The sequence below is a fragment of the Phoca vitulina genome, unplaced genomic scaffold (assembly GCF_004348235.1).
Source record: "Phoca vitulina isolate PV1807 unplaced genomic scaffold, GSC_HSeal_1.0 scaffold12, whole genome shotgun sequence".
Lineage (NCBI taxonomy): Eukaryota > Metazoa > Chordata > Mammalia > Carnivora > Phocidae > Phoca > Phoca vitulina.
Window position 1 is genome coordinate 34000606 of NW_022589715.1, and position 14316 is coordinate 34014921.

At 37.4% G+C, this 14316-nt stretch overlaps 2 protein-coding genes across 4 annotated transcripts in view; one reads left to right on the forward strand and one right to left on the reverse strand.

Moving 5' to 3' along the window:
- PEX13 (peroxisomal biogenesis factor 13) overlaps positions 1-7642 on the reverse strand; it is a 27689-nt gene extending 20047 nt beyond the window's left edge. The window contains exon 1 of the mRNA XM_032410922.1: positions 7388-7642. Within this exon, the coding sequence (XP_032266813.1) occupies positions 7388-7479 (92 nt within the window). The 5' untranslated portion in view covers positions 7480-7642. The remainder of the gene's footprint in view (positions 1-7387) is intronic.
- A 128-nt stretch (positions 7643-7770) lies between these two features.
- The window catches only part of PUS10 (pseudouridine synthase 10), a 74223-nt gene continuing 67677 nt past the window's right edge, over positions 7771-14316 (forward strand). The window contains exons 1-2 of one of the 3 annotated variants that reach the window (XM_032410924.1): positions 7771-8017; positions 11310-11450. In XM_032410924.1, the coding sequence (XP_032266815.1) occupies positions 11325-11450 (126 nt within the window). In that variant the 5' untranslated portion in view covers positions 7771-8017; positions 11310-11324. Of the gene's footprint in view, positions 8018-8064; positions 8098-8823; positions 9013-11309; positions 11451-14316 lie in introns of those variants that run through there. The other 2 variants (XM_032410925.1, XM_032410926.1) reach the window with 2 other exon arrangements.

Below are 14316 nucleotides of genomic sequence, written 5' to 3' on the forward strand. Positions count from 1 at the left end.
GGGGGGATGGGTTAGCCCGGTGATGGGTATTAAGGAGGGCATGTATTGCATGGAGCACTGGGTGTTATACGCAAACAATGAATCATGGAACACTACATCAAAAACTAATGATGTGGGCGCCTGGGTGGCTCAGTTGGTTAAGCGACTGCCTTCAGCTCAGGTCATGATCCTGGAGTCCCGGGATCGAGTCCCGCATCGGGCTCCCTGCTCGGCAGGGAGTCTGCTTCTCCCTCTGACCCTCCTCCCTCTCATGCTCTCTGTCTCTCATTCTCTCTCTCAAATAAATAAATAAAATCTTTAAAAAAAAAAAAAAACACTAATGATGTAATGTAGGTGACTAACATAAAAAAAAAAAAAAGAAAAAAAAAGTTGAAAATAGAGCTACCCTATGACCCAGCAATTGCACTACTAGGTATTCACCCCAAAGATACAAATGTAGTAATCCAAAGGGGCACCTGCACCCCAATGTTAATAGCAGCAATGTCCACAATAGCCAAACTATGGAAAGATCCTAGATATCCATCGACAGATGAATGGATAACAAAGATGTAGTGTGTGTGTGTGTACACACACACACACACACACACACACACATAAATGGAATATTACGCAGCCATCAAAAAATGAAATCTTGCCATTTGCAATGACATGGATGGAACTAGAGGGTATTATTCTAAGTGAAATAAGTCAATCAGAGAAAGCCAATTATCATATGATTTCACTTATATGTGGAATTTAAGAAACGAAGCAGAGGAGCATGGAGGAAAGGAGGGAAAAATAAGATGAAATCAGAGAGGGAGACAAGCCCTAAGAGACTCTTAACCACAGGAAATAAACTGAGGATTGCTGGAGGGGAGGGGGTGGGGTATGGGGTAACTGGGTGATGGGATTAAGGAGGGCACGGGATGTAATGGGCACTGCGTGTTATATAAGACTGATGAATCACTGAACCCTACCCATATTAACTATATGTTAATTAACTGAATATCAATTTAAAAAAAGAATGAAAATTCATTCAAGGAAAAACAAATTTTATATAACAGCTAAGCATTAAAATAGTTGAAGAGCTCAATGAAGCAATATCATCTATGAAATAAAAACTGAAATGAAATAAAAACATGTAAATATGAAAAAATCCATTACAAATCTTAGACATGATTCTCCCAGCCACAGGGATTGTCTTGCAACTACAAGGGAAGAAAATTAGTTGTTGTACACTAAGGAACACAGTGGAAAATACAGAACTCGGGGAATTCCACTTCAAGTAATGGCATTCTAGGTCATCAGACTAATCCTCCCACTAAAAAAAAAAACCTAGGGCGCCTGGGTGGCTCAGTCGTTAAGCATCTGCCTTAGGCTCAGGTCATGATCCCAGGGTCCTGGGATCAAGTCCTGCATCAGGCTCCCCGCTCGGCGAGGAGTCTGCTTCTCCCTCTCCCTCTGCGCCTACCCCCTGCTCATGCTCTCTGTCTCTCTCTCTCTCTCAAGTAAATAAACAAAATCTTTAAAAAAAAAAAACAAAAACTAGAAAGGCTAAAAAAATATAACATTACCTGTTTAAAACATGAGAGAACAAGGCATTGAGGAATTAAGAAGTTAATATCCAGGAGAAAGAGAAAACTCAGAGTCCATTTTGAGAAGTTTCTCAAGGGACAAGGGTCAATCTGGAAGAGATGGCTGAAGGACAAGAAGCTGTGCAGAGCTTTCAATAGACTCACTGTACTAAGGAGACAAAAACTAGAGTTCAGAACCCCTAAAGAGGAGGGCCAACGTAAAACCCCACACTTCAGACTGGGACCTTAAAGGGCCATATACTAGGAATAAGGGTGAAATGGTATATAAGAAATAGGCTAGCCCTGGCAGGAACTAAAACCACAGCTTCAAACTGGCTCAATTCTTCACTGGATTAAAATGATCCTACACTGCTAGTGGCATAAGGTGCCTGTCAAAGGTAAAACTCTCAAGAGGAAGATAGCATCCTAGGCCTCAAACTGCCTTAAATTATCTATATACAATGTCCAGCTCTCATTAAAAAATAATTTGGCCTATATGAACACTAAACTATATGTCAAAAAAAAAAAAAAATAGAGCAACATCAGATAATACAAAGAGATCCATAGGGGTCCAGATAATGGAGTTATTAGGAAGAGACTTTAAACAACTATGACTAAAATATTCAAGGAAAAAAGACAAGACTGAGATTTTTCAGCAGAGAATAGAAACTATAAAGCAGGACCAAATGGATATTCTAAAACTAAAAAATTAAAATTACCAAAACTATGAATTTAATGACTGGTTCAATACCAGATTAGACACTCTGAAAGAAAAACATCAGTGAACCAGAAGAGAATTCAGAAGAAAATACCCAGAATGAAGCATGAATAACAAAAGAATACATGCAGAAAGGAGTTTAGGGTATGGGCTGTACAGTGAAATAAACAGCATATATGCAGTTGGAGTCAAAGGGGTGAAAAGATGATGGGCATAAGCAGTATTTGAAGAGATAATGGCTGAGACTTTTCTGATGTAGTGTGTGTTAATTAATGAATGACATTAAGTCAGATGCAAGTATCTCTATGAATGCCACCCCAAATAACACAAACAAAGCCATTCACACTGAAGCCCAACAAAGTATAATCGCTGAAAACCAAAAACAAAGAGAAAAATCTTTAAAGTCACCAGAGGAAAAAAGAGATTTCTTTCAAAGAAGCAAGAATACAACAGAAATGGCCCAAACTCTCGGAAAGCTTACAGAAAATAAAAAGGAAGCCAGGAAAAATATAGGTCCCTTAAAAACAACGTTGAGTTAGCAGATCCTTAGACTCTCTAGACTTCCTGTTAACAAGAAATGTCTTTATATTCCAAAGTGGAGTAAGTCATACATTGTTACTTGTAGCAGAAACTATTCCTGATACAATGTTTAATAGGACTCCCGGAAGAAGAGATGGGAAAGAATAGTGTTTAAACAATAAAGATATACTTAGTGAAAATTTTCCTGAATTAAAGAAAGATTGACTCCTTAGAGTGAACATTATAGGTACTGAGCGTGAACACTGTAGCTACTGAGCAGGAGGAAAAAATATACATGTCTGTATATTCATACCTGAATAGAGCATAATAAAGTTGCAGGGGACCAAGGTATCAGGTAAAATCTTAAAGGCTACTAAGGAAAAAATAGTCTACCTATAGAGGAATGAAAATTAGACTCAACAGAAAAATTTCTGTAGTTATACAACCTGGATATAAAGCCAAAAAAGTATAGTACAAAGAAAGAAAATTACAGGCTAATTTCACCTAAAATATATATGCAAAGGTCTTAAAATATTAGAACAGAATTCAACATTATATTTTACAAAATAATCACAATTAAGCAGTTCACCCAGAAATTTACTCATGATTCAACATTAGAAAGTTAACTGATGAAATAAACCACATTTTCAAATTAATTATCTCAATAAATGCCTAAAAGTCATTCATAAAATTTATACTCCTTCATAATAAAAATCTGAGCAAGGTAAGGAGATAGAAGTTCAAAAGGAAAGCTATTAAAAACAGAAAAGCAAACATCATACTTAATAGTGAGATTTGAGAAGCATTCCGATGAAAGTCAGGAGCAATACAAGGATGTTGGTTATCTATGCTGGCTTATTTGTAAATGATAGGACTGTCAGGATGGAACACAAGAGAAATTTCAACTAAACTACCAGAACAAATTAAGTCTAACTTATGCTAGATATAAAAGGTGGAAAAGTACTTCATGGAGATAGTTATAAAACATTATTTAAGGCAAAAAAAGGTCCAAATTCTCATAAAGTTCCAATAAAAATCCCAGTCTTTTTCATAAAGAGTAAATATAACAAAAGCAATTTTGAAGAACAGCAATGTGTGGAGGCTGTTGACATACCAGGTATCAAAACTTATTAAAAAGACAGTGTGGGGGTGCCTAGGTGGCTCAGTCGGTCGAGTCCAACTCTTGATTTCAGCTCAGGTCATGAGCTCAGGGTTGTAAGCAGGGGTCCCTCAGCAGGGATTCTGCTTGAGATTCTCTCCTTCCCCTTCTGCCTCTCCTCCTACTTGTTCTCTCTAAAATAAATAAATACAATCTTAAAAAAAAAAAAAAGACAAAGAGTGGTGCTAGTATAAGAACAGAAAGACCAGTAGAACATATGGGAAAGTCCTCCAAACAGAACCACACATTTAGGAAAACTTAACAGGATGTAGATAGCATTATAAACTAGTACAGAATAGATAAATTAATGGTACTGGGATACTTATCCCCATTGGGGGAAAATATATATTCTCTATTTTGCATTGATTTTGTACAAGAGAGTCAGTTCCAGGTGGATTAAAGGTATGAATGTGAAATGCCGAACATTTAAAAAAATAAGAGAGAGAAAAATTTTCTTGATCTGAGGCAGAAAGGGTTTCTTAACCAAGACATAAAAAACAAACAATAAAATATGAAAATTTTGGCTATATTTAAATTAAAAGTATCTGTACAACAAAAATGAACATGAATATAAATAAAGAAGACAAGCCACAGACTGAAAGAAATTGAAAACATACAAACAAAAACAGAATTAGTATGAATAAAGGACTCTTAACAAGTTAATAAGCAAACCTAAAGCCAGTAAAAGAGTGGGCAAAAGATATCAACAGAAAACATTCAAATGGCTAATTTAACATTCAAAAAGATGCTCAATCTTATTACTAACCAGAGAAGTGCAAATTAAAAATTAAATATCATTTCACATCCATTAGATTGGCAAATTCAGAACTAAAAAATAATATATCATCAAGTGTTAGAAAGAATGTAGAGAAACAGAACACCTTGCCAGTGAAAATGTAAAAACTGGTATAAAAAACCACTTTGGGGAGCAACTTGGTAATAGTACTTGAAGCTAAGCATACCCACCACCAAGCAATTCCACTTCCAACAACACATTATTAGAAAACCCCCTGGAGGGGCGCCTGGGTGGCTCAGTCGTTAAGCGTCTGCCTTCGGCTCAGGTCATGGTCCCAGGGTCCTGGGACAGAGCCCCACGTTGGGCTCCACACTCAGCAGAGAGCCTGCTTCTCCCTCTCCCACTCCCCCTACTTGTGTTCCCTCTCTCACTGTGTCTCCCTCTGTCAAATAAATAAATAAATAAAATCTTTAAAAAAAGAAAGAAAAGAAAGCCCCCTGGAAATGTGGACAAGGAGAAAGGCACAAGAACGGTCACTGCAGGGGTGCCTGGGTGGCTCAGGTCATGATCGTGGGGTCCTGGGATCAGGCCCGGAATTGGGCTCCCTGCTCTGCCGGGAGTCTGCTTCTCCCTCTCCTTCCCTTCCTCTCCCCTGCTGCTGCTGCTGCTCTCTCTCTCTTTCAAATAATCTTAAAAAAAAAAAAAAAAAGAGAATGGTCACTGCAGCAGTTTTTAATACATAATTAATACTTTAATACCTACAACAGAATAGTTTTTTTTTTTTTTTATTCATTCGAGACACAGAGATACAGAGAGAGAGAGAGAGCATGAGCAGGGGGAGAAGCAGAGGGAGGGGGAGAAGCAGACTCCCCGCTTAGCAGGGAGCCCGATGCGGGGCTCTATCCCAGGACCCTGGGATCATGACCTGAGCCGAAGGCAGACGCTTAACCATCTGAGCCACCCAGGCGCCCCAACAGAATAGTTTTTTATACAATAGAATATCCTACAGCAAATAAACTGAACTACAGCTATATGTATGAACAAGATAAACCTCAAAATCAATAATATGTAATGGAAAAACATTTTGCAAAATGATACATAGTTTGAACATATTTGTATAAAATCTAAAAACACACTAAACACTATACATACAGACATATATATAACACACAAACCTAAGTACTAAGGTATAAAATAAAGTATAAAAACATAATTGGGTACACTAAACACCAAATAGGGACAGTAGTTATAGCAGGAAAGAAGAATGGGAGGCTTAACTGTTTCTGTAATTTTTATTTTTAAAAAAATCTGAGGCAAATCTGGAAAATTTTTCTTTTCTTTTTTTTTTAAAGATTTTATTTCTCTCTCTCTGAAAGAGAGCAGAGAGAGAGAGAGCACCAGTGGGGTAAGGGGCAGAGGGAGAAGCAGACTCCCCGCTGAGCAGGGAGCCCAATGCGGCTGGATCCCTGAACTCTGGGATCATTACTGGAGCCCAAGGCAGACGCTTAACTGACTGAGCCACTCAAGGGCCCCTGGAAAAATTTTCTTAAAGTTAAGTGTGAACACACAAGTATTCATTGTCTTACACTCAACCAGTCTCTACGTGTTTAAAATTCACAATGAAAAAAAGTGGGAAAATGGTTACTTTTACATAAACAGAACTTTAAAAAGATGCCAGAGTATAAAACCTGTCTTCCAAATAGCTGTCAAAAAATTTTTTAAAAAGTCAAACGACTCGTAAAAAAGGTAGCAGGAAGTGTCGCCCAGCTTAACAGTATAATTAAAGCTTATTACTTGTTATGTATCTATCATTATTAAGTTGCTAATGTGTTCAAGCATCTTGACATTTAAATAAGGATTACAAGATTTTAGAACATAGCAAAAATACATTCCAGTATATTGGAGACTTTTATATATTAGGTAAACCTACTATGGTAGGTGATCTGCCATTCGAATCTCATCATCTAAATTTAGATGTCCAGATCCACCCAACATGAAACACACAAGGCTGTGAAACTCTTCTTTCGTTGTATTTTAGCCTTTTTCCCATTAAACACTCATTAAAAACAAAAAACCACACAGGCCTTAGAAAAGTGACACGCTATTTTGCACACAAAGGCCATCCACTGGCCTTGGACTTAGAACTCCCGCTTGAAAGTTGCTTCTCCAAATCCTTATCCAAAACATTGCTGAGTTATGCTGAAAAACAACGCAAAGTGTATAGGCTTGGGTTCCAGTTGTGTAAAAGCGACCTTTTGTGCTTTCACCAACTTCTCGAGAGGTTGTTAAAAGCTTTGGGGAGACTTTGCTCCCTGTCCAGCCGGGGCTGGGCAAGTGCCAGCTACTCTCATCTGCGAAAGACCGAAAGTCTAAGGCTTTTAAGAGGGTCAAGCAGTTCTGTCACGGTGTTCCGCTAACAGAAAGGAGCAGGAAGCCGCCCCCTTTCTTCCAAGCACCGGGACCCAGTGAGGCGCCCAGGGGCTCCCTGGAGAGTATCCGTACCGAGAGCCGTCGAGTCAGAAACAGCTGTCTGACATCGAAATTCCCCACACTGGCGTCCTTTCCCTACCTTGAACCCCTCAACGTTGAGAGCTGGTTGAGAGGGGGAGGGGACACCTCAGCGCAACAACGGCCTCAACCGTCTCCCGCCAAGTCCCCACTCCGGCCCACCAAACCCGCGGCCAGAAGAATCCCACACTCACTGAAAAGTAGGGCCAGGTCCTGGTCCTGGCCCGGCCCCAGGAATTCGGCGGGTCTCCCACGGTTTCGGGGGAGGAGGCGGCTGGGAAGCCATCTCCTCCGCCTCCGCTCGGCTCTTGGTCCGCGCTGGGACTCCTCAGGCCCGGGTACACTAGCACCTCACGCGCCAGGCAGAATGGGCAGAACACCGAGTCCTCCACCCCGCCCACCCCTGCAGTTAGGATGTCGCTTGTGGTACTTTGCCAGCTGGGACCTGAGGAAAGGAGGACGCCGCTAATCCACCGGGGTGGGGAATACTCTCTTTTTATTTGCCTTAGCAAGAATTTCCATTCTAAACCTGAGGGTGAGGGCTCATCGATATTTCTGGCAGCGGCTAGGACTCCTAGACGTCGGAGTCCCACGGAGGCCTCTCTGGGACTAGTCGGGCTCTGGCCGGGAGTTCAATCCCACGCACTTCTACCCCAGCGTGGGTGGCGGTGGGATGAAGGGTTGTGGCGGCGCGACAGGCAGTTTTTTTTGGTTTCTCCACAAACAAGAAGAGGAGAGAGTTCACTCAGCCCTTGCGAGAGGGCCTGGTACTTTCGTTCTAAAGCTTTCGTTTCCTCGGGGAACAGAATTGCTACACGCAGTAGGTGCGTTATCTTTAGTCTTCCCTGTTCCCTCTGGGGGGCTAGAAGGGGTTAAACTTCAGGCTCCGGCGTCGCGGTAGAAGGTGAGGCAGGAAGGTTTAAGGGGTGGGGGTACGACTTGGGCGCAGGAGAGGTGTGGATGGAGGGGATAGTTTCCTTCCTGCTGGAGCGGCCTTGTTAGCAAGGAGGGGTGAGCGGGAAGTTTCTTGGACCTGACTGAAGGAGGGGAAGGGCCTTCTTGGCCAAAGACTGGAGGTTAGGCCTTGGATGAATTTCCAAGAGTCTAGATTCTACAATTGAGTATAACGGTAGCACAGTAAAGTTGTGAGGGTCGTCTTTGAAAAATCCGCACACTCCCCCACCCCCGTGAGACAATGACACACGGCTGTATGGAAATGAGTGTTGAAAGATCACGGGATGTGAGACTTAGTCTGGCCATTTTGGTGTTTTTTCACATGCCCCGCTCCTTCTCTATTTGCAACGAATGGTTTCTCTAAGTCCAAGAGGTGAAAAGAAAGTCCATCGTCTCCTCCAGTTATCATTGGTTCGTGGAGAAGGGACTCAAACCCCGTAAAGATCCGACACGTGGGAAGAGATTCTGTTGCAATGACTAGTTCCAATTCTTTATGTAAAAGAAGCACTTAAACGAAAATCTTAACGAAGGCAACCGACAATGAAAACCTTACAGTATGGGATGCATTTCTCAGGGCTTGCTTTCAAGGATAATAAACCTCATATGGAACAACTGATTTCTGATGACTTCTGAAATCCTTTCAGTGCTGTACGTCAAGATGAAACAACCAAATTTGAGACAGAACGCGTTTCCTCCTTTTAATGTTAACTTGTTTGAGAAGTCTCTTGATTGTTGCTAAAGGAAAATAATCTTGAGGGTTTGGAAGACCATTCCGTTACTGACACATACACACTGACGAGGGTTTTTGTTTTTTTTAAGACCTCTTCAAATTACTCAGGACAGGAGGTTTCCTAATTCTCCACAGGTCTGGGAACTTCTCAGAGCCAAGAGATTGTGATATGTCATTTATTGACTTTGCATGATACCTTTATTCTTAGTGTACCTATTGGAGAAGTAAACATTCAGTCTTTGAACCAAAGGAAAGAAAGCATCCATTTTCTTCGATTAAAAAAAAATTTTTTTTTTTATTTAAGTGTACTTACACAATGTTACATTAGTTTCAGGTGTAAAACATGGTGATTCAACTTCTGTATATGATATTCTGTGCCCACCACAAATGTAGCTACCATCTGTTACCACCCTATAACCTATTACAAATCATTGCCTTTTATTCTGGTAACTTATTCCATAATTGGAACTGTATTTCTCACTCCTCTTCCCTCTGGCAACCATCAGTTTCTTCGTTTTTTAAATTCCACTTATGGGTGAAATCGTATGGTATTCGTCTTTCTCAGTCTGACTTATTTCATTTAGAATAATAACCTGTTCAGTCCATCCATGTTGTCGCAAATGGAGGGATCTTATCCTTAGAAAGCACCCATTTTAATAATAGTATTTAACTTCATCCCCAGGGAAAGCTTTGATACAAAGTGTTCTTTCAAGAACTTACTTGTGTACTTATTTACCCAGAGGGTTTGTTTCTCTTTCTGAGTTAAAGGTTAATTCTGAATTAAATGAAATCTTTGGTCTTAAGTAATGGAAAGGTGGAGAAAAGATAGAGTGAGACAGAAATAGTTTCTCTGGGAGGGGATTGCAGTCAGGGATATACCTTAAATGCTGAGAATCAACCCCTCACTGAATCCCAGCCCTTTCTCAGAATCAAACTAGCAGATTAAATGGCCTGGCAGAAGGAATTCAGATCATTTGTATATAATGATGACCACACAGAGCTTCTCTATATACAAGGTGTTCTCCACATAATTCTGTGTCCTTTTGTGAAAATGCCCTTGAGCCCAAATTTACTTAGGCTACCCTAAATCAGAGCTTTAATCCTGTGTCTCAAAGTTCTCACTGGTGTATCCAGGCAAAGTCTTATTTTCTTCTTTCTGTTCCTGTCTGCCAGCTCCCATACTGTATTTACCTGAATTGAAACTCAGCAGGAGGCAATCTGTCTTTTGTAGTCCTAGCTGCTAAACTGATTTTTATGGTGAAGGGTTTTGTGGAAGTATATACCTGCCTTCCTCATTATTTTGTGTCAAGGATATTCTCTCAATAAGTGGCCACAAACATTTAGAAATTTGCAAGTAAGGAGTGGGTTTTAAAGGGTTGGAAAGCACAAACTAATGCTAAGAATCGTATCTTCACAGTAAGGAGTTGGTAAGAGCTCCACCCTCCCACAAATTTTAAGCAAGTTCATTTGAATTGTGAAACTGCATGAATTAAAAAGCACCAGTTTTTTATCTGTATGACCACCATACCACAACATTGCCATGCAATCATTATTTTATAAAATATTGTTAGTTCCTCATTTTAAAGTAATGTGAGCTGATTTATTAATCAGAAGATCTGGTTTTGCAAAACAGAATAATTAGGTAATTTAATTTTCATACACCTCCTTCCTGGCAACAGGAGAGTTATATCGGATTTTACTCCATTCTCTAATTTGTTTCTAAGGGCGTTTATTCAAGTTGTGAAAAGTAACAACTTGTTTTAGATGATAATTACTTTAAATTATTTTGCATTTAATTTGTGGGGGTTTTTCTGGTGGGGGGAGGTTTTACTTGTGCATGAAAGGAGCAGATTCTTCTCATTTTGCTAATAGTTGGTTTCATTTAGTTATTTCATCAAAGTATAATCGATGTCCTTAGATCTACTGATCAATTTGTTTTAAATACTTGACTGCTTAACTATCATTGAGGCTAGTAAAATATATAGACTGATCTGATTATTTTTTCCTGGCAAACTCATTTTTAATTTCTAATAGGAAAAGTTTATTGAATTTACTACTTTGTGTTCTCAAACAACACTGAATGGTACAAAATAACAAAACATCACTCCGTATTCTTTGTTTTTATTACCCTACTCAGAGACAACTATTCTTGATTATTTTTATTTTTATTTATTTTTATTGATATACTTTTATCATAATCCAGAATGCTACACTAAATTCCTTGATAATTAGAAACTTTTACCTGGCCCATCTAATAAATGTCTTTCAAGTTTATGTTTCAATATGTATATAATGAAAAGGATATTATTGGAGAGTACAAAATAATGTTTTCAAATAAAAGTTAGTTTTTATTCCTAAAGGTGATGACATATTTCTCTGTGAAAGTAAAACACAAAAGATGTTCATTACTTTTACTTTTTCTTTCTTTCTAGTTATAATTATTCAATATGTTTCCACTGACTGAGGAAAACAAGCATGTGGCCCAGTTGTTGCTCAGTACTGGTACCTGTCCAAGATGTATTTACAGATTCTGTGGTGTGGATTTTCATGCACCTTACAAACTTCCCTACAAGGTACTTTCATTTTGTTTCTAAAGAAAGTTCTCTATTCTAAAATGAATACCTGTACATTTGAGGGCAAGTATCTGTCCATAAGTCTTCATTAAATTAAAAAAAACTATAATAAAATAATTACTGATAATGGTAAATTTGGAATTTCCTTTTAGTACCATAAAACTGTAAGTTCCTTCTTAAGTGATTATATCTAACATTTAATGTAGTGGGATCTTTGTGGAGCAAATCCCTGGTGTATTTAATGTTTGTATATACCTCTCCTAAAGAGAACACAGATATCACAAAATAGTACTTCTAACCAGATATTAGTAAGATGTGACAGGAGGAGGATGACAGTCCTGAGATCTTCTATTAAGTGGAAGCATTGTGGATTTGGCTGCCTTTTTTCTTTTTCTGTTTTATTACCATTTGTACTTACAAATAGGTATTTGCAACCCTCCAGAAGTAAATGCTTATCATCATCATTATTTACCACTATTAATAATAGCAAAAATAATATACAGGGATCTTTGACATTTATGGTAATATACAGAGAGCTTTGACTAACAGAATACTTTCACAAAAAATGTGTAACATATTTTGTGAAGTATACTTGATTCCAATAGTGACATTCTTTTTAGAGACAGATAGTAATTATACATATGTAAATATATACCTATATAAACATTATGTATACCCACATGCACACTCAGTTTCTTACAATTTTTAAAAATGCTCAAGAGTTAGCAGTATCAATCACTTTTCCTACGTATTATTTGTTTCTATTATTTTGGAAATAATTATATCTAATATTCATATAACATTTTTATATGTCAAGCTCTCATCTAATCCTAATAATAACCTATTAGGTAAGTACATACTATGATTGTCTCTATTTTCAGATGAAGAAACTGAGGCACAGAGAGGTTAAACAACCTGCCCAAAGTTACACAGCTATTAAGTGAGCAAGCTAGGATATGAACTGTCTGTCTGAATCCAAAGCCTAGAATTTGGAGCTAGAAGACATGGATTTGAATCCCAGTTCCAGCTTCAGTTTTCTCCTCTCTAAATGGGAATGATGATAACATCCACCTCACAGGATTTTAAGGGACAGTTTCTAATAAAGTATGTGAAAACACTTTGAAAATGGTACATATGCTATGATGATTAATATATATATGTGTATATTCATTTATACACACTATGACTATGAGGTAATCATACTGGTTTTGTGTAATTCTCCTTACACATTTTTCAGACACATTATATGATTCTATTATTCTGTGCATTTGTTTTCTATTTAAAATATGTTTTAAGATTTAAAATATATATTATATAAAGAGACTTAGTGTTGCCAAGTTTTATTTGTATCATTTTATGTAAAAACACATGAAAATATTTGAAGACAATTTTTTTTGTAAATGTACCTAAATTTTTATCTTTGTAGTCATCTAACTATGTATGTACACATAGATATACATGTACTATGTTATACTGAAATTATAGAACTTAGGTAATAAACATATTTGTGTGGGTCATGATATACCTATATGTGTATGTGTGTATTAGTATTTCTGTTAAAGATGAAATAGAGCTGCTGTCCTAATAAAATGAATTAAATTTGTTCGAGTGAAAGATTTTTTTCTTTAGAGTCAGTAAATTGTAATCTGAGTAAATTTTAAAAGGATATCTATTCAGCAACTGAATAATAAAATCTATCTAATTTAGACAAAACAGAAAAAGTCCTCTGAGTATTTAGATGGGTGGAATGTCTGAAATATGAGAATGGTCTCAAAAGAATGCAACTTTTAACATTTTAGTACAAAGGGTGACAGAAATGAGGCAAACCAGAATGTAATAGAGGGCTTCTTTTTAATTAATGCATATAAATGGTTTTTGTAATTACTGTGCCAATTTTCAGGATTGCCAGCAACTGTTTACCTTTGTTTAGTAACTTGAAATTATTTTTACTTAATAAATGTATAATCTCTAATTTTTCAGATTTCATATTAATATTATACAGATGTTTTAGATTGTGAGATTATTAAATAACCTAGCAAGGATGGAAATTCAGTTTGTATTTCTATTTATTGATAATTAGAATTGAAGTTTGTTCTTACTAAAATTAGCAAGTGAATGATCCTCACAACATAACTACAAACCAAATTACAGGCATACCTCACTGATATTGTGGGTTTGGTTCCAGACCACCATAATAAAGCGAATATCATGATGAAGTGAGTCAAAGTAATTTTTTGGTTTCCCAGTGCAGATGAAACTTATATACTGTAGTCTATTGTATAATAGCATTGTGTCTAAAAAATGTACATACTTAATTAAAAAATAATTTATTGCTAGAAAGTGCTAACCATCATCTGAGCTTTCAGTGAGTCATGATCCCTAATCACAGATCACTATCACAAGTATAATAATGAAAAAGTTTCAAATATTGTGAGAATTACTAAAACGTGACACACAGACACAAAGTGAACAAATGCTATTGGAAAAATGGTGCTGATAGACTTGCTCGATATAAGGTTGCCGCAAACCTTCAATTTATAAAGATGCAGTATCTGCAAAGCACAATAAACTGAAGCACAGTAAAACGAGTTATGCCTGTAATAAATTTGTTAATGGAATCTTCTGCCTCAAATTTAGGACTTTAGCTTCACTAATATATGAAACTCTTTTGCAAAAATATTCACACATATATTGTGGGAGTTAGGTAATTCTCTTTCAAATTCCCCAGAAAGCCAATGCTGGCTAATAAAATTAATCAATTGCTCCAAAATTGATATAAATCAACATTGTATAAGTCTGCAATATATCATAATTTCACTCCTGTTTTCATCTTAACCTTAAGGGCATTATAAAAGGGTTATTACTT